This window comes from Thermobia domestica, unplaced genomic scaffold (assembly GCF_964235325.1).
Source record: "Thermobia domestica unplaced genomic scaffold, izTheDome1.hap1.1 HAP1_SCAFFOLD_183, whole genome shotgun sequence".
Lineage (NCBI taxonomy): Eukaryota > Metazoa > Arthropoda > Insecta > Zygentoma > Lepismatidae > Thermobia > Thermobia domestica.
The window spans coordinates 244,526-263,537 of NW_027655914.1; the positions used below are offsets into that span (position 1 = coordinate 244,526).

The 19,012-nt window shown below is 35.9% G+C and overlaps 1 protein-coding gene across 1 annotated transcript in view; it reads right to left on the reverse strand.

Annotated features, from left to right (window-relative positions):
* LOC145676507 (leukocyte elastase inhibitor-like) overlaps positions 1-18,812 on the reverse strand; it is a 119,224-nt gene extending 100,412 nt beyond the window's left edge. The window contains exons 1-3 of the mRNA XM_081747325.1: positions 18,735-18,812; positions 14,049-14,161; positions 1,543-1,725 (exon numbers count right to left, since the gene is read on the reverse strand). Of these exons, the coding sequence (XP_081603451.1) occupies positions 1,543-1,725; positions 14,049-14,161; positions 18,735-18,756 (318 nt within the window). The 5' untranslated portion in view covers positions 18,757-18,812. The remainder of the gene's footprint in view (positions 1-1,542; positions 1,726-14,048; positions 14,162-18,734) is intronic.
* Between the last annotated feature and the right edge of the window lie 200 nt (positions 18,813-19,012).

Sequence of the window (19,012 nt, forward strand, 5' to 3'; positions counted from 1 at the left end):
TACCTATTGTTTATATCCTCAAAGTTAATCTTGCGAGAGGAATGCGATTACCCAGGATTGTTTGCAAATCCACTGCCCAGTACTCGTACCCTCACATGGAGATCCACACGAAGTCGCCATTCTGAAAGTTACAGAGACCCGAACGATTCTTCTGTGTAGGCAGCCCTCATTGTGACATAAGACACATCTGGTGTGGAAACTCTCTGTCTCCAAACTTGTACCCCATCAAAGGTTACTGACACGTCAATACCTAAACAAGCGACAATTATATGGAGCAGACGTCAGAATTATTGTGCCATAGTGTACGACCACACTTGAAATTGATTAATTGCACAATAGACATTCCAGACATATATTGTGATCAATGCAACTGATTCCAAGACTGAATAAACTTATCGTGTTCTCCAACGAACTTTAAATTAAAAGAAGTGGGCAAATAAAACCAGTTGGATTCCTTTGATAGAACAATTAGTGAAATAGAATTATATTGTTGTAGTGGTATGCAGCGGCATGGTTGTTTATGGCATGTAGTAATAGTTGTAAAACTTCCTTGTCTTTGCACGAATAACATTTGAAGTACGTCATTTATCATTTCTAATCCGTGAAAATCGAATCCCCGAGCTCTGTTCCAGTTACTGAGGGATGTCAACCAGCTGGATGTCTATGGAGAAGCATGTGAATCGAATACGACCGCTGTGGATTGGGCACAAATGTTTCGTACAGATCCAACAACAACAAGCGATCTTCCCTGTCCTGGTCGGGCGCATGTTGTTGCCACAGATCACAGCCATACTATGCATGTTGATGAGTGTATTCGCTACAATACTGATGAAAGGTAGTAAAGGATCGTCTGTTCCACAGGATGCAGTCAGTGAGTGGTTTGCCCAAAACCAACTGATTTGTACCTTGATGGAATTCATCGACTGTTGGTACAGTGGGACAGACCAACATGTCTATGGGAATTTCTGAACAATAAATTCCACGACAAATAATACCTATTCATGTTTCTCCGGAACACGTCTTGTAACAATACACTTACTGATAGTAGATATATGGACTCCGAACGTATTTCATTTATCCTCACTTATCCCTCACGTACTAACCTCATGCTACAATTTAGTTTGTCTTTTATGATGGTAGTTTCGCTGGGATCTTCGAACTAAGATCAGCGTGCTCTCTAAGGACACACATTCTGTTGATTTGAATTTAGTTCATATCAGACGTTGTCGCTAGGATGTTTTTAAATGCGTTTCTACCAGTGTATATATAGCAAAAACTCGTTTCAATATGAATACTATTACTAAAAAAATTAAACTAAAGTAGTTATTTTCTTTAACTCCTGTATATTTTTCAAAATATTTAAGGATGGTCGAAATAGTTAGATTTCACCGCACTTGAAATGTACTCAACTGACTGATGATAGACAGACGTAACATGATTTTCTTTTGTGGCTACTGCAGGATACAAGAGAAATTACATTAGTTATTGGCGGTCTGATTAATATTTATAAAATTGACTGTCAAAGTATCGTACAATACACACCTGAAGATCAGTAATTATATCTTTGTAGGATGATTGGATTACTTCTGTCCTTCTTGGCAAACCAAGCGCTGTGAGAATATCTTTTGCGGACTTATGCTTCGCTCCTTCTAGCAACATTAATAAAACGCTTGACACACTCCAAGGTGATACCACCAAGTTTTCCTGGGTGTTTACACCTAACACCTGAAATATCAATAAACAGAATCATTATTTTCTCATGCTATCTAAGATCAAATTGAAAATAGTATCCGTAGACTGAAATGAAGTTATACAGGAAGTGCAGTTAAAAGTAGGAGGCATTCTCTTTGAATGCGAATGCAATATTTCGACTTTGAAATTGAGTAAACAGCTACAACAACGGACAGTTTATGCAATTATCGTTTATTATTTCTTCAACAATCGATAATATATAACAATCGACATACAAGAATTATCGATTATTATCATTCTTAATAACATCAAGGGTGGTTTGTTAGGAACTTCCCATTACATCATGAGTGATGAAGCATGGTTTCATTTTTCCGGTATGTGAATTCACAGAACACGAGGTGCTGGGCAACGGAGAACCCTAACATTGTTTGTCAGCAACCACTCCATGATGAAAAAATCGGCGTTTAGTGTGGTGTAACAGAAACGTGCAACATTGAATCGATATTGTTTTGACACTCCCCTGAATATGGTTGAAAATATGGAAATTTTTTATGCATTTTGTGATCAACTAACGGAATATGAAAGAAAACACTGCCTCTTTCAGCAAGGTGTGGCAACATGCCACACTTCTAATGTGTCTCTGGAACTAGTCCATGATGCCTTCTCTGAGGAACGAACTGTCAGCAAAGGTTTGTGGCCACCACGTTCGCCGAATCTAACACATGTGATTTCTTCCTGTGGGGGCACCTGAAAAGCAACGTATATGAAACTAATCCACACACAATACAATAACTGAAAGACAACATTAGCCATGAACTTTCCGCCATCGATATCCGAACTTTACGCCGGTGTATCTGAATACGCCTACACGTTCAGAGTTGTGTATTGATGTCACAGGGGGTCACTTTCAACATCTTCTTTAAATGTATTTTTTTCTCTATTTTTCACTCTATTTTTTATTGTACATAAATTGTAAGTCCATTCAGTTCTTTACTTCTGTAATTTCACTGCATTTCCTTTACTCTTACACGGACTATTTTTACCTGCGCCACCCTACATTTTAAACCTTCTGTCTAGTGTTGCCCACGAGAAGAGAAGTCCTATTTAAAATTTGAGTCAAAGCAAGAAATTCCCCGTGTCTTGTGGACAACACTAGTTCAGCACAGTCTTAGATCTCAAACACTTGTTTAGTGTTAAATGATTCGTAGTATAAAAACTATAAATTCATGAAGTAATTGTACGAGCATGATGATGAGCATTTAGCAACGGTTAAAGATACGCAAATCATTACATAATATACTCCGGCAGTAAATGTGGTGTATATGGAGGATCGGCTCTTCAATATGTGCAACACGTGCAATTGCACAGAACGGCAAGTTTCAAGGGGCGGTAAAAATAACAGATGCAAAAGAAAATTCAACAAATAAAGATAAAAGAGGTAGTTGCACTGCAATTGCAAATTGATATGTTGAGATTGATGCTCGATATTGAATTACATAAAAAATATTACATCCTTTCTTTCCAGATGTTTATGCTTTATTTTATTTTTGGAAGAAAAAACTTGACACAACGAGATTGTACTTGTAATGTTTTGGCCTTTTTGAGTGCGAGTGCCCTTTTACTTCTTTTGGTTGTTTGTGATGGGATGGCATATTTAAAATCGTGGCTTCTAAGATTTGTTCGTTCTCGAGAAAGGGGACATTAAATGATGCCATTTCACATGGCGGGAAATCGCCTAGGTCCTCTCTATATGTTGTTATATCACACCGTTTCTCAAAATCTCATGTGATGCAGAAGGATTCTGATAAGTTCTAGATAAAGATAATAAAAAGGAAATTAAACCATAAACCTTGTACATATATTTACAAAACGAAACAAGAATAATTCGAGACGAGACAACAAAAGGATTTTTAAAATCGAGGGGAGACGACAATAATCTTCGACAATCGAGACGAGGCTTTTACGAAATTTTACAAGACGAGACGAGAAAACATTTCTCTTCTCGCTTTGTCATATGGTCGAACCTGTAATATGTTCGGTAATTCAAAGTGGAGTATGCAACTTCCTTGCCTTTCATAGCCCATGAGGATGATTACTGTTGGCATTTGACGCTTGAGTTATGTCCTTTGCCAACAGATGGCGGCTGCTTCAATCACTATCAGATGAAGAATAGCTCGTGTCAGAAAGGGTTAATAAAAGACGTAAGATTGTAAAAGCGGAAAGTAATGAAAAACTGGAAAGAATGAAAATATATAAACAGGGATTCTGAATATATAATCAATGATCATTTATTGCATAAACGTGTTTGCAGTAAACAGTGAAATAATATCGAACGATCGCAACATGCATGCCGAGAGATTTTGGTCGGAATATGGTTACGAAACGTGCAATGTGTTGTCGGTTGAAGCTACAGATAGAACTTCGAAGTACATGGTGCCTTGGTCAATGTTCTACTGGCAAATGCCGTGTTACAGTGGTGTACACTGAACCACAAAAGTATCTTCCCCTATAAGTGCTCTAATTCCATTACTTGGGGTCCAGGCCATTTGCAGTTGTGAGATTGCCTAAACATATGCAACCCAACTTACAAGTAACTTTTCTCGGCACCGACAGCAGTTGGAAGCTCTGATCCAGATGTTTGTGCAGGTAAAATTGTAAAGTAGGTGACTTACGAAACGAAACAGTTCTCCATTCTAAGATGAATCTCTCTGTTTCAGATCGTGTTTCCCAAAGAACACCATATATTAATCTAAATATTGCTGTGTATGTAATGTATTATTTCTGTATATATTGTATGTTTAGAGAAATAAAAATACGGCCCACACATGAATCAGGAAATGCTTGAAAGTTGCTGAAAACATCAAATCTAGAACAACCGCAGGAAACATGTTTATAAATGATTGCCTTCATTGAGACACCTTCTCCAATCCTCCTTATTCCAACATCTTTTACTTTCTGGAGGAGAGATCTTTCTTGTCACACTGAGTAGGTATTGAAATTGAAACATTTGATAAAGTTTCAACCTGTCCGGGATTCGAACCCGGGTCCGCGGAATAGAATTTCAATACGCTAACCACTTACCTGCCGCGTCACTTCGTCTTACACCTACACTATTAACTAGCTTAAATCGTTGCATGTAAGATTATACAAGATACTAATGCTCGTATCAGGAGACGTTCCTCGTGAGTGTCACAATGACTTACTCGAGATTTCCTTCTTTAAGCCAAAAACAAGTTATATAGACGTCCTTCAATCAGGAACATATCACGAAACGTTCTTCAAGTTATGGCTACGTCATCGTTTTCAGCGATGGTCCCGATTTACAGTATAATTCTTCTTTACCTTCGTTCCCAAAGAAGAAAAGAGGGTAGAAATTAATTTCAAATTCTTTGAATAATATCAACACGTGTAGAAATGAGCTATGTTTATCTAACATAACTACTAGTTTATTTTTTAATTTTTATATGAGGAATTAATGGCAAATGTGAAGGTAGAGAACTGCAATTAGAGACCTGGGTTCGAAACCCGTGGTGGTATTTATTTTTTCTTTATTGAAAGATATTGTTTATTTAATTGATATTATAAATCTGTTATTCCTTTATTGTTATTATTATTATTATTATTATTATTATTATTATTATTATTATTAATGCAAAGTCGAGATTTGGCTACATACTTTATATTTTATGAATTTTCTGATTAGGTTTCAAGTCTTTTTATTGAATAATAAACACACTCCATTGTAGGGGGTTTTGGAAAGGGAAATATCATTCTGTTGCTTTTTATTTGTTTACTTGCACGCTATATCAAGCCTGGATACTACATTTCACCTTTCTATATCTACGGAAAGTACCCTAAAGGTTTTGATGATCATAAGAGAGTAAGTGAATAAGTGATGAGATCAATGAACTTTGCGTATTAACAACATTTAAAGTATCAGGTTGTCGGGAAAGTCATGTCGTATTTCGATAAAGTATGACAAATGATGATTTGTGGATATACTAGAGTTATTCGGATCATGCAATAGTTGTTATGAATAGCTAAGATGTTGAGCGTTTTGTGTATTAATATTGCTATTTGTTTGGTTTGGTTTTACAGATTTGACCAGAGATGGCATGGGTCAATGAAAACTTGGCACACGACCCACTAACCCACCACCCACCATGACCCACTCTGATCCACGACCAAACATGACCCACCACCCACGGTTACCTACTCTGACCAACCACCCACCATGAACTACTGACCAACCAAATCACATCGTTATCAACTCTGACACATGATCCGCGGCCTCTTCTATATTAACTAAAGAGTAACAAAACCAGGTTGTGAAATTCTAACTCATCGGGGTTTGAATTTCTACGGTCAAACCCTCAAACACCGCTCTGTTACAATATCAGTGGACCTGACCTTTAAGATATAAAAAGGTAAAGTGTTTGTCATGGGCAAAATTACGATGAATTTCAATTAAATTATCATAGTCTAATTATTTCCTTTTGCATTATCGGTACTTTTCAGTGTGGAAACGGAAGAAATTTGAAAGTCCCAAATGAAGTTGTGTAGACCAACGTACAGAAGCTTACATTACAAATTTGATGTCTATTTTTCTCACAACTTTATGGGTTGATTGCCCTGTGTTCTAAGCGCTCCATCTAATAAACAAGCTTGAGCAATTATTATAGTAGAAAGCGCATGGTAAGCATATATGGATATGTGATGCGAAACATTGTAGGTTTTGTTTCTCAACTAATATCGATCGTTTTGGATTATTTTTGCAAACTAACCCACTATCAATTTACCATATGTAGAAAGTGTAGCCCCTCCCCATAAAGGAAAATTTAAAAAAAAAAAATGTCCTGTTCACTTTCAATTAAGAGTTAATATACTGAATTTCAGCTCCGTAAATTTAACGGTTTGTGAGATTTTCAATTTTTTTTTTTTTTTGCAAAAATTCGAATCCTCACTATTTCTTAGGATATTATTATAATGAAAGCAATATGATAACATCCCATTTTGGATTAAGGCCTAACTATATACCAAAAATCATTTTATTTCACTGCAATTTGGCTGTGATGATTAGGCACACATAGTTACATTCAATTTTTCATATAATAATTTATATATTACAGTGATTCAATAATATATTTTCTCCAGGTGTTAGCACCTCTAAAACTCAGGCTGTGTTTCTCGAAAGCAAAGTAGTAGTGTACGTCCTATTGCTATTATTATAATCTCAAATATCAATATCCAAATATGCCTCAAGTTCTTTTGTCACATGGAGATACTCATCTCAGGTAAGTAATCAGAAAAAAATGCAAAGGGATATGGAGGCCTTGAAAGTAAAACGTACATAAATTCACCCTGTTCTGAACCATATTTTAAAATCACTCTTGACCCTACTCATAGGAGCTAAATACGCGGTTCTGGTTAGTTGGAGTTATCAGTTTCTTGCCACGTAGCATAAATATAGCAAAACTCAAGTGACTCTTACCGGCGGTCTTCAAGGCCGAGTGTACTAAAGCAATGGGCTAAATTTTATACTTGTTATTGGTGTGGGTTCAAACCCGGACCAAGGAAAGTTTTTTATTTTTATATTTTATTTCTTAAATTTTCAAAACAATTTTTAATTAAAATAAGATGAAAATAATACTCAAAAAGTGATTACGTTACGCATGCAGTTTTGCTATACGAATACATATTATAAGCAGTAGTAGTACTAGTGGTAAGAGTAGTAGTAGTAGTAGTAGTAGTATTAGTAGTAGACGCGGGTAAGAAGTCCCGCAGGGCTCGTTTTGTTCCACCTTGACTGCCATGGTATAAATTTGACCTTAACTGCTTCTTCAATTTTCTTCCTCAATTCCAAAGTGACAATTTTCTTCTATTACTACTTTAACACACAATACATACACCAGACAATCGCAAGCTGCAACCAATCAGATACTTGTTTTTAGTTTCTATGCTTAGGGTCGAGGGTGAAAAATATGCCGTTCAAAAGATGCTGTCTACAATGCAGTGAGCAGAGTGGGTCGGTGGGTCATAGTGGATCATAGTGGGTGTTCGGTCACGGTGGATGGTGGGTCGCAGTGGGTCATGGGTGATGGGTCGCAGTGGGTGAGATGCTGTTGACCCACGACCCACTGACCCACTTAGAAAACTCGATCCATTTGAACCACTGACCCACTCCAACCATCGATTTGACAACACGTAGAAGATGGAAGACCAACAATTGCATGTTCACCATATTTTATTGTTTTACTCCAGGCAAGGGAAAAACGCATGAATATTGTTTGTGACTTTTACTGTCTTCAATGTTTCTGTTTTTTGTCTCTGTTTTTAAAGAGTTACTGGAAAAACTGTATAAGTGAGTAAAACGCCTAAAAATAGGAAACAAGGTACTGAGGAAGGTTCGTTAAATTAGTTAACTTTTAAAAAGCAATCCAGTAGCCTGACACACTAGGTTCCAATCAATATGAGTATCTGTCCAATGCCGTGCCGTGAAAAATCAGGGCCAAGGCGAGAGCATACGGCAGCGCCTCCATACATACGAGTTGTCAATTTAAAGTTGACTTCTCTGGATCATTCTTTCTGCATAATACCTTACTATTTTATCATGATTGAAATCAGAGTTTCAGCATTCTTACACTGAAATCGTGTAAATGTGTAATTAGTGAATTCACTGTACATCCAGTTTTTTCCTTCTCCCAGAATAATGATGTCTTAGAGTAGTGGCTTAAGCGTTAGTTTCATAATGTTGGGGTCGTAGACACGATTCCGACTGTGATAATTCAGGAAAGTTTTATAATTTGCACTATTGATAATTCTGATGTATACTAACATGAAAAATATTCAATTTCTCTGGGTCTAAAAGTTGAGACGACTTCCTTCACAAGTGAAATGCCAACAACACAAAATTACGTCATCCGTATCAACCTTCATTCTTAACTGTCTGAGAACGTAACGTGTTTGGACAAAAAAATTGATGAATACATAAAGGCTAAACACGTCCTTACTGCTATATTATGGGCCAAAAATGAGTTCCAAGGAATTGTTCCTAACTCTGCACAAATTGCAAATAGTGATCGAATTTACAACTCTAATCACGAGAATTATCCTATTTAAGATGTCACCTCACCTTTCTACCTAGAAGAAGCTCGAAAAAATGCATTACTGATATCAACTAACAAATATATACATTCGATTTATTGTTGTCGTAATATGATAATTCTATCTGTAAATCCATAAATGTAATAATATTATTTCGTTCATGTGTAAACCTAAGAAACCTCTGACACACTGTATATCTTTTCTGTTCCTATGAATACCTTCGACTATATTACTTTTTCTTTCCCTCTGTGGTAATAATAATAATAATAATAATAATACAGGAATAGCATAATTATAATAACAATTACATAAACATTACCTTCCCACACAGAAAAAATAATAATTGCCACGACGGGTTTTGAACCCAAGTAGCTGCAATGGGAGTTTTCTGCTTTCACATTTTTAAACCAATCGCCCCACCCGGGTATTCTTCGCCCCTGGCACCTCATGTCCTTTCGACGTATTCCAAATACTACAGGTACACGAACACAGAAATACTGAGGACAGTTAAAATTCCGACCTTACTCTTCAGAGGAGTTTGCACTCCTAGTGTATTGCGCCTCATGACCAGAAGCCGAATGCCCGAGATCACTCGGCTAGTGCCACCGGTTCAATTTGACACAAATTTCTCATATGAATATAAGAAAATAAACTAGTAGTTATGGAACATAAACATGGAACTGTCTATTTCTACACGTGTTGATACAATTCAAAGAATCCGAAAATAATTTCTGTCGTCTTTTCTTCTTTGGAAATTATAAGTTGTGGTAAAGATGAAATGTAATGTATATCGGGACTATCCCTGAAACTGATGACATAGCCTCAACTTGAAGAACGTTTCGTGATATTTCCCTCATTGAGGAACGTCTATATAACTTGTTTTTAAGTTAAACAAGGAAATCTCGAGTAAGTCATTAAGACACTCACACAAGCATTAGTATCTTATTTATATTTTCCATGATTTTAACTAGATATTAGTTTGGGTGGAATATTAAGTGGCGCGGTAAGTGATCTCTAGAAGAAATACTTTCGTGAGTCCTCCCTTTCCTATTTGTTACTGCTAGCTTTCCTTTGGAAGTGCTCTCAATTGTTAAGTTAGTCTTAGTATATATGTTTGTTTCTCAGTATTTGTTCTAATGTATTGTTAAGGAGCCAACCGTATTATGTAAATTTCTGTAAAGTCTTGTAAATATATAGTAAAGACTCAGTAGGGGAGTGGTTAGCGCATTGAACTTCTATTCGGTAGACACGGGTTCGAATCCCGGTCCTGCTGAAACTTTTTCAAGTGTTTCTGTTTCAATTTCAATTTCAATGCATACTCAGTGTGAGAAGCATGATTTTGTCTTCCCTAGAAAGAAAGATGTTGGAATAAGGAGAATTGGAGAAGGTCTGTCAATGGAGACAGTCATTTATAAACTTATCTCCAGCAGTTGTTTTAGATTTGATGTTTCAGCTACATTCAAGCAGTTTCTAATTCATGTGTGATCAGTGTTTTTATTTCTTTGAATATACAGTATATAATGAAATAATACATTACATACACAGCAATATTTAGGTTAATATATGATGCTCAATGGATAACACGCTGTGAATCACAGACATTCATCTCAGAATGGAGAAATGTTTCGTGCGTCATCTACTCACAATTTTACTTGCTTAAAGACCTATATGCTATCAACTGCTGTCAGTGCCGAGAAAAGTTACGTGTAAGTTGGGTTGCATCTGTCCAGGCGTTCTAACAACTGCCAATTACCTGGACCCCAAGTAATGAAATTAGAGCACGTAGGGGGGAGATACTTTTAGGACAGGTGTGAATTTATATATATATATATATATATATATATATATATATATATATATATATATATATATATATATATATATATATATTACCCAAAATGAGTTCAACCCTTAACATAGTAGTCCCCTCACCATACTTCCGTTACTAAAGGGAATCCTAATAAACCTACTTGTTTGCAATATGCAGTCTTATGCAATGTTTCCCTTTCTCCTTTCCATGATTTTGTCCGTCAAGGTTCTCTTAGTCTTCTATAAAAACATTGCCATACGGATTCACACTGATTTATTAACGGAAATCTTGATGACTTTGCGTTAATTTTTCGATTTTTCTCTTAAAAATCAAGGGTGTCTCAAAACTTCCCTGACATAGGGTAACTCTGTTATAATCAGAGTTGCAACAAAATGTAAGAAGAGAAACTGTCTCAAAATGTGATGTTTTCAATCTAAAGTGACGGATTTTTTTAAATCGGACGATCCATTTGGGCTGTACACTCTTTATGCGCCCAATGTTAAATGAAAATGCAACGTTGCCATTTACCTGGACCCATAACGTAAGTGAATGAAGTTACTGTCTTTTACGCTACGTGTCGATGGCCAGCCACCATTTCAAACACGCTCCCATTCTCCATACTCTTACAAAATTTACCCACTTCCCGGTAAATGGCAACGTATTTTCATTTACGATTGGGCACATTAAGCCTGTACAGCCAAAACGACTCTTCCGATTTAAAATATTGCTTCACTTTAGATTGAAAACATCATATTTGGAGACGGTTTTCCCTCTTACATTTTGTTGTAACTCTGATAGTAAAAGAACTTCGCGATACGAGGGGACTTTTGAGACACCCTGTATATAGTACAGCACGGATGTAACGAAACTCATCCACTCGAGATCGAAGTCGGTATCGCCGTAAACTTTAACGTACTCTATAACTATGTGAGATATTATGTTGTGCATGCTTTCAGTTACCGACCTATGGGCGGTCATATTTTGAATGAAATTTTCGAAAACAAAAAGGCTTACACCGAACTCATTCTATCGGTATCAAGCATGGCATTGCTGGACAATCTTGCAAATATATTATGTTGCGTGGGAGTTCAGTTGTCAAGGTATGGCAGTAAAATTTTGAAAAAAGATACCTCGATCTCATGCGACCGAGATTGAACATGGTATTGCGGTAGACGTTAACTTGTTATATAGGATTGTGCTATTACGTTGCACAGGCTTTCGGTTTTTGAGTTATGGATGGTCAAATTTCTAGTCATATTTTCGGAAAGACAAAAATAAAAGAGAAAAAAAAATAATAGAACTAGTCCGATCGAGTTCAAACTTGACATTACAGTAAGTCTTTACCTGTAATACGAAGTGCGTTCAAAAAGTATCGAACTTTATTTTTTCCCGCGTAAACGCCCAGAGAAAGCGTCAGCCGCTGGCAGTCGGCCAACAAGTGAAGACGTATACTAAGCGATTATCACAATTCAGTTTTTTTTTTTTTTTTGTAAAATGACAAAAAAACTTAAGCAATGACATTGCATCAAATTTTGCCAAAAGCTTGGCGATGCCGATGTGGAAACCATTTAATCGGATCGGTACATTTAATTTTGAACGAGAATTTGAGATTGAGAAGAGTGTCTGCGAGCTTTGATTCAGGCTTTCATCCCCAAAACACAACATTCCAGTGTGTCATCAAGTTCCCTACTCATCGGTATGACTTTTGGCATGGCTCCGTGTGACTTTTGATTATTTCGCAAGCTGAAAATGCCACTAAAAAGAACCCTATTTGAGTAAAGAAAACACGCAGAATGCTACGGTACGGTTGCTCACCATTCCAAACACTGCGTTCCAGAACTGTTTCCAACAATGGTAGCAGCGCTGGAAGAAGTGGGGACAACTTTGAAGAAGGTTAGTTGTTCGGATTTCCGAATCAATAAATGTATTTTTGCCAACCAAACGTTCGACACTTTTTGAACACACCTCGTATAAAAGTGTGAATATAGTGTGTAGGCTCAAGGTTCATACTTTATGGGTAATCAAAATATTAAATTTAAAAAAATGGGGATAATGAAAACGTAAAAACAATACTGTTTAAATAGCAAATAAAAATCTGGCTTGGACAGAAACTGTATAAAATTCAAATTAAGGACCTTTCCAACAATACATATTTTACTTATCACAAAATGTGAGCATGATAGATCAATTTTACACATGTAGCAAATGACTGTCAGAGGTAAAAACTAATATAGTGTATAACGACAATCTGTTTAAAAACACATTTTTCCAACAAAAAATTAGGGACTGAAAGATTTTCCTTATACATCTACGAAATCTGAAGAAAACTCTAGGTTTTGTTGCTAAACAAACTAGAGGTCAGTATTTACTCTTGTTCTAGAACTATAGACTTCTTTTGGTTATCACACTTTGTAAAATTTTACAAAACTTCTTATTTTCGGCATTTTCTTGCAAACGTTTTCTTTATTTACTATCCTACTTCGAGTTTTCAAATACACATTTTTATTTTTATTTTCGATCTTTTCAAAAGCTTTTTTCTTTCTTGTTTTAGGTGTTTTCAAACACACATTCTGCTTTATATTATCAGTTTTCAGAACCGTTCTTTACTTCTTGGTTTTGGTGTTATTAAACGCTTTCTTTGCTTCTTGATTTTGGTGTTTCCAAACATACATCTTGATGTATATTTTCTATGTTTTCAAAAATTTTCTTTGCCTCTTAGTTTTAGTGCCTCGAATACTTTCTTTACTTCTTGTTTCGGGTGTTTCCAACGCACATTTTAATTTATATTTTTGATGTTTTCAAAAACATTTTTTGTTTCTTAGTTTTGGTGTTCCCAACACTTTCATTGCTGTTTGTATCCAGTGTTTCCAAACATACGTATTTTTATTTTTGATGTTTTCAAAAACGTTCATTGCTTTTTAGTTTTAGTGTCTCAAACACTTTCTCTGCTTCAAGTTTTCAATGATTCTAAACACATTTTGATTGTGATTTTCGATGTTTCCAAAACCTTTGTTTATTTCTTATTTTTGTGTTTTCTTAGCTTTATTGTCAATACAATGTGTACAGTAGCTACTTTTAACTAAGACTTACATTTAAAAATCAATGAAAGACGTATATTTTCCGCAATAGTGAATAATGTAATGAAGATATTTTTAATGAAATATCTAGTCAAAGAAAGCCTTTGATTTCACAAAGGGAACGATTCTAAAGTATTCCTTCTATTAATAAGTATGAAAAATTTTTCTTTCAGTTCTGGTAGTTCATAGAGTTAATCAATATGTGTTTACTATTTTATTCTTAATTTTGAGGGGAGATAGTGAACATTAAAATCTCGAAGACCTAAAAGTTTCGTTTTATGCGTCACATTCCGACAACCACTACTGCTCAATAAGAATACTAAAGAACTATCAACTAAAAGTGTTATAGGATATTCCTCACTTACCTTCAACAACTGGATGGCAAAAGAGTTCACTCCATCACGAACTTCATTCTGCTTTTTGCTATGAGCTTCTCTCTGTAGAGTTGCATTAACAAGAGCTAAGAGTACTGCGAGAGCTAAGAAAGAAAAAGTGAAAATCTCTTTACTGCAGTGCAAATGAACTATGATGAGTTATTAACTGAAATTATAAATAGAAAGGTGTATAGAAAGGTGTACGAGGCATGCGGCTGCAACTTGGGACAAGCACTACTGAATAAATTTTACAAGTGATGGAATTTAAAAGACTTCAGCATGGTCGTTCAACTACATTGTTTGTTAAACTAAATCGAGCCTCTGTCTCTAGTCTGTAAGAAACAGACCATGAAACACGTTAGAGCAAGCCGAAACTTTGTCTAAACAATAATATCCGACGCAAAATGAAATTAGAAATTTGGAATATATGAAAATATCATTAAAAAAAACATACATATAGTTTATAACATAGTTTACAAGGGTAATAGCGGGCTCTTGGACTAATCCTAGCCCACTGAACCCTTTCATCCGGCCCTCCTGACCCATTTTTGAAAATCTATTTGTTACGCTATCCCTGAAACGGAATTAATTTTCTTTCTGGAGAACTGACGTTCAATTTGAAATTACCCTTCGCGTAGGAACATGAAATGTACCAACGAGCACTGAGAGACTAGTTCAGAACATGAAGGGTCTCGTTTCCACTAAAACAGTAAATACATAGATATTTCCTGCTTTGTTTTAAAAAGAATGAAATGAAGTTTTTGAGTTTTACGTCCCACGGTTATGACGGTTAGGCTAAAGGAGACGGTGATGATCAGAAATGAATGAAATGGTGGAATGAAGAAAGTGGGACGAAACGGAAGAACCCCTTTGGAAACCCACGCACACGGTGTTTGTCCACTACAAAGTTCACTTGCTGGGAGCAGGGGACTCCATGCACCAGAGGTGAACGCTCTACCACTGAGCCACCGCAGCCCCTCTGCTTTATTTTAGTAAGTAAACATTTCCGTTGCTATTATAACAGTTTTTGTGTTCCTGTAGTGTTAGTGTACGATATCATTGACTATGGCTATTCAGTTCTTGTGATTCTGTTATAAATCCTCTTATATTGCCCATGAAACCATTAAGTCCTCTGCGATTGACCCACTTCCCATTCCAACTTGCACATGCTTGATTTATAGCATCCCTCCTTACAGAAAACTTCTAGTGGGCTGAAGAAGATTAATTTATTCTGGTACTTGGCAACATCGCTATAAATGGATGAAAGCAGCTGAAAGATTGGAAAACATGGGGAAGAGTATAATATTGTTTTATCTGTTGAATTTTCATCAAAGACAGATAAATGTAAAAGTATATTGCTTGATTTTAGGGCAAATTTATCAACCTGTTAAATGGTGTAACTCCCGTTACGAATATAGAGCTACCACGAAAGTTTATGTATTACGTTTATAAGCGAAGATATGTTAGGTTAAAATCAAATGATTTTATATATATATATATATATCTATCTATCTATATATATATATATATATATATATATATATATATATATATATATATATATATATATATATATATATATGTACGTTTTGGTACAAGTAAGTTTGGTAAAAATATTTACCCGTAACAGCTGTTACAGGATTCTTTCATTTCTGTGTTGACTTGTTCAGTTTTGCTAACATTCCGAATACACTGTGGCATAGCAAGGAAAAGAACAAAGTGGTGACGATGGGCTAATGTTCCCGTTCTCCTTCGTTTGCATTATGTCATTCTAATTCTTTTCCATTTCTAAATTATTGCTGCACGTGTCTTATGCAATTCAGAATTAAATAGAGAACTTCAGAGAGTTTAGCTTCATAGAAAGGAGCTTTTACGGTGGGTAGAATTAAGTACAAGGAATAATCATAAGTTTGGCAATATCTCCACAACCCAACAGCAACCAAGTGTATACGCCGTGATAGACCGTAACTGCAAAGGTCAAACTAGCCCAAGAGGTAGTGTGGCAAGTAAACTATTTAACATGCAGTCCGCCACTCCATTAGTATCTTTTGGGCGTCTCGGGTTCGATCCCAGCTAGGGATGAACACGAGACAAGATTTGTTGCTGTCTCGTCTCGAAAATGTGCTGTAAAAGTGATGCCTCGCCTCGAAAAATGTGCTGTAAAAGTGATGTCTCGACTCGAAAAATGTATATTTTTCTATTGGAAGAGCCGTGTCTCGACTCGAATTTTGTCAGGAAAATCCTGTCTTGACTCGTCTCGTGCGCATCCTTAATCCCAGCCCCGCCAAGTGAACTTTGCGGTGGACAAACACCGTGTGCGTGGGTTTTCTCGGAGTTCTCTCGTTTCCTCCCACTTTCTTCATTCCACCATTTCATTCATTACTCCTCATCACCGTCTCCTTTAGCCTAACCGGCATAACCGTGAGACGTAAAACTCAAAGATTTCATTTCATTTTTTTCGTTAGTATCTTCATTCAATATTTATTGTCGGTGATGAAGAGTGTTCAATAACATCTGATAGGTGAACTATTATGAGTTCGAACTCGGGCATAATGCTGCGTCAGCAACCCGAAACATTTCCCGTGTGAAAGGGAAGGTACAGTGAACCACAGTACAGAGACTCATTTCTTTCAGAAATTTTTTCCAGGTTGTAATAATGTCCAGGGCTTTAATAATCTTGGTTGCAAGTACTCGCCAGCCAAAAAATCTAACCAGACCATTTCGCAGTCACAGTGTTCATATAATTAAACAAAAATCACTTTGCGACACAGTAAACATATCAATACATTTTTTATTTTGTTTATTGGTATGTCTCTTCCAAATGAAAAGAAAAGTGACATCTGCTATTTATTCTTAAATTTACGTTTTTGATTGAATGAACTTTACTTCTCAATTGTAAACATAAATACTCGTCTCTGGCGAGCAGGTGAGTGCATTTTTCAAGCCCTGATAATGTCGAAGATCAACTAAGGCCCGGTCGTCTTAATGTAACATATTCTGAGGTCATAAGACACACCATTCAGGAAGATCCTCCCATAATAAACGTCAATCGTCAAATCACCTCGGCGTGTCCTAGTCTAATGTAATGCACCTTGAGGAGCTAGGGAAAACCATACGGAACTTCCACATTATGTCACACGAGATAACTCTATCTCAGCTCCAGAGGAGAGTGGATGTGTGTAGTTAACTCCTTCAAAACATACTTGATGTGCGTTCCCTGGAACGGATTGTCATAGGAGTAAAAGATAGGTGTTTCTCGAAATCCAAATGTATATACAAAACGTTACTATATGAACTAGTAATAGTTTTTAAGATCTTCCGTATAGTATATGAATTTGAATGTTCAGGAATTATGACGGCATTCTTCTAAATTTCTAGTCTAAAAGAAAAGGTTTAGAAACAATTGTTAGTTTAGTTTAATTTAGTCTATGTTTCTGATGTCCTTTATTGTTTTTAAGTTATTCACTAAAATTTAAAAAAAGGAAAGGAGCTTAGCAAATAACCTAAACATACTCTGATTGACAGCTGACCTATTAACCAAGGGACTTGCCTTCCTTCTGTGTTATGAAATCCAATGATCTTATAAAATAGAGGATCTGCCTTTACAGCAAAATCATGAAGCCTTAAGTCACAGTTTCGCAACCCGACTCTGCCTGCTCCGCCCAATAAGATTGCAATGTTTTGAGCCAACATTCGTGGCGAAAACGAGAGTAGCCAATCAGGCTCGTTTTTTTTTTGGGGGGGGGGTTCATTGAATTAATAGGATGAAGATACATATGGGCAGATCTTCTATTTTATAACATCCTTGATAAAATCACTCAATTACTTCACGACCCGCTCGGGAGAGTAATATTCCTGGAAGTAACTGTTTCGCGCGCTACCCTAGACAGCTGTTTTAAGTTGATCACAAAATCTATATCATAGAAGTCAAGGTGGAAAAAAACAGGCTCTGCGGGGCTTCTTACCCGTTCCTAATACTACTACTACTACTACTACTACTACTACTACTACTACTACTAATACTAATACTACTACTACTACTACTACTACTACAATTACTACTACTTATCTACATAACAGTAAGTAAATCCTTTTTTGAGTATTATTTTCATCTTATTTTAATGGAAAAAATGTTATGATAATTTTAAAAAAACTTCCCTTGGGCTGAGTTTGAACAAAGGCCAAAATCAATTTCCATTAGTAGCATGTTGCACTAGCACGATCGGCTACAAAGTCCGACAGCAGCTAGCGTTTGTTTTCTGCTATATGTAAGTTACGTGATAAGAAACGGATAACGCCAACCAATCAAAACCGTGTATTTAGCTCCTACTTCCGGGAGTATTACTTCTCCAAGTCCTGTTACTTCTCTGTTCTTTTTCTTTTTTAACGAAATATTCTTCTTCCAAAACAAAACTTTTTTTTTTACGAAGTAACAAAAACATAAATTTTTAGTCTAACAGGAATATATACAGATTACATAGAGTCGTATACATGCAAATATTTTGGGGTTATGTTACTTTCTTGTGTCTAATTTACACGACTTTTTTTTCTCTAATCTTCTTACATGTGTATGGCTCATAGTGCAAAATTTCAAGCATTGATTTTATGTTAATCTGTTAAATTTTGAAAAACACTTAAAAGTCAAGAAACTTCATTAGTCTAGATTTAACAACTTACCTAAAATTGAACCTTTTATCATCTTGTTCAGTGTTCTTCTTCTTCTTCTTACACGAAATAATTAACTTGTTATAACGGATATCTGAAATGAAAATAATCTCTAAAAGTTATTCTTTTACTTGCAAGTTACTGCGTTCCATTCTTCACGTACAATACATGTATAAATTACTTCATTAAAAACTTACATTTGTTTTGCTAATTTATATGTGTATACATGAGAATTGACGAAGCTGTTGTCTGTCAGAATGTTGGTGTAGACTCCAGTGGACGAAAATTCT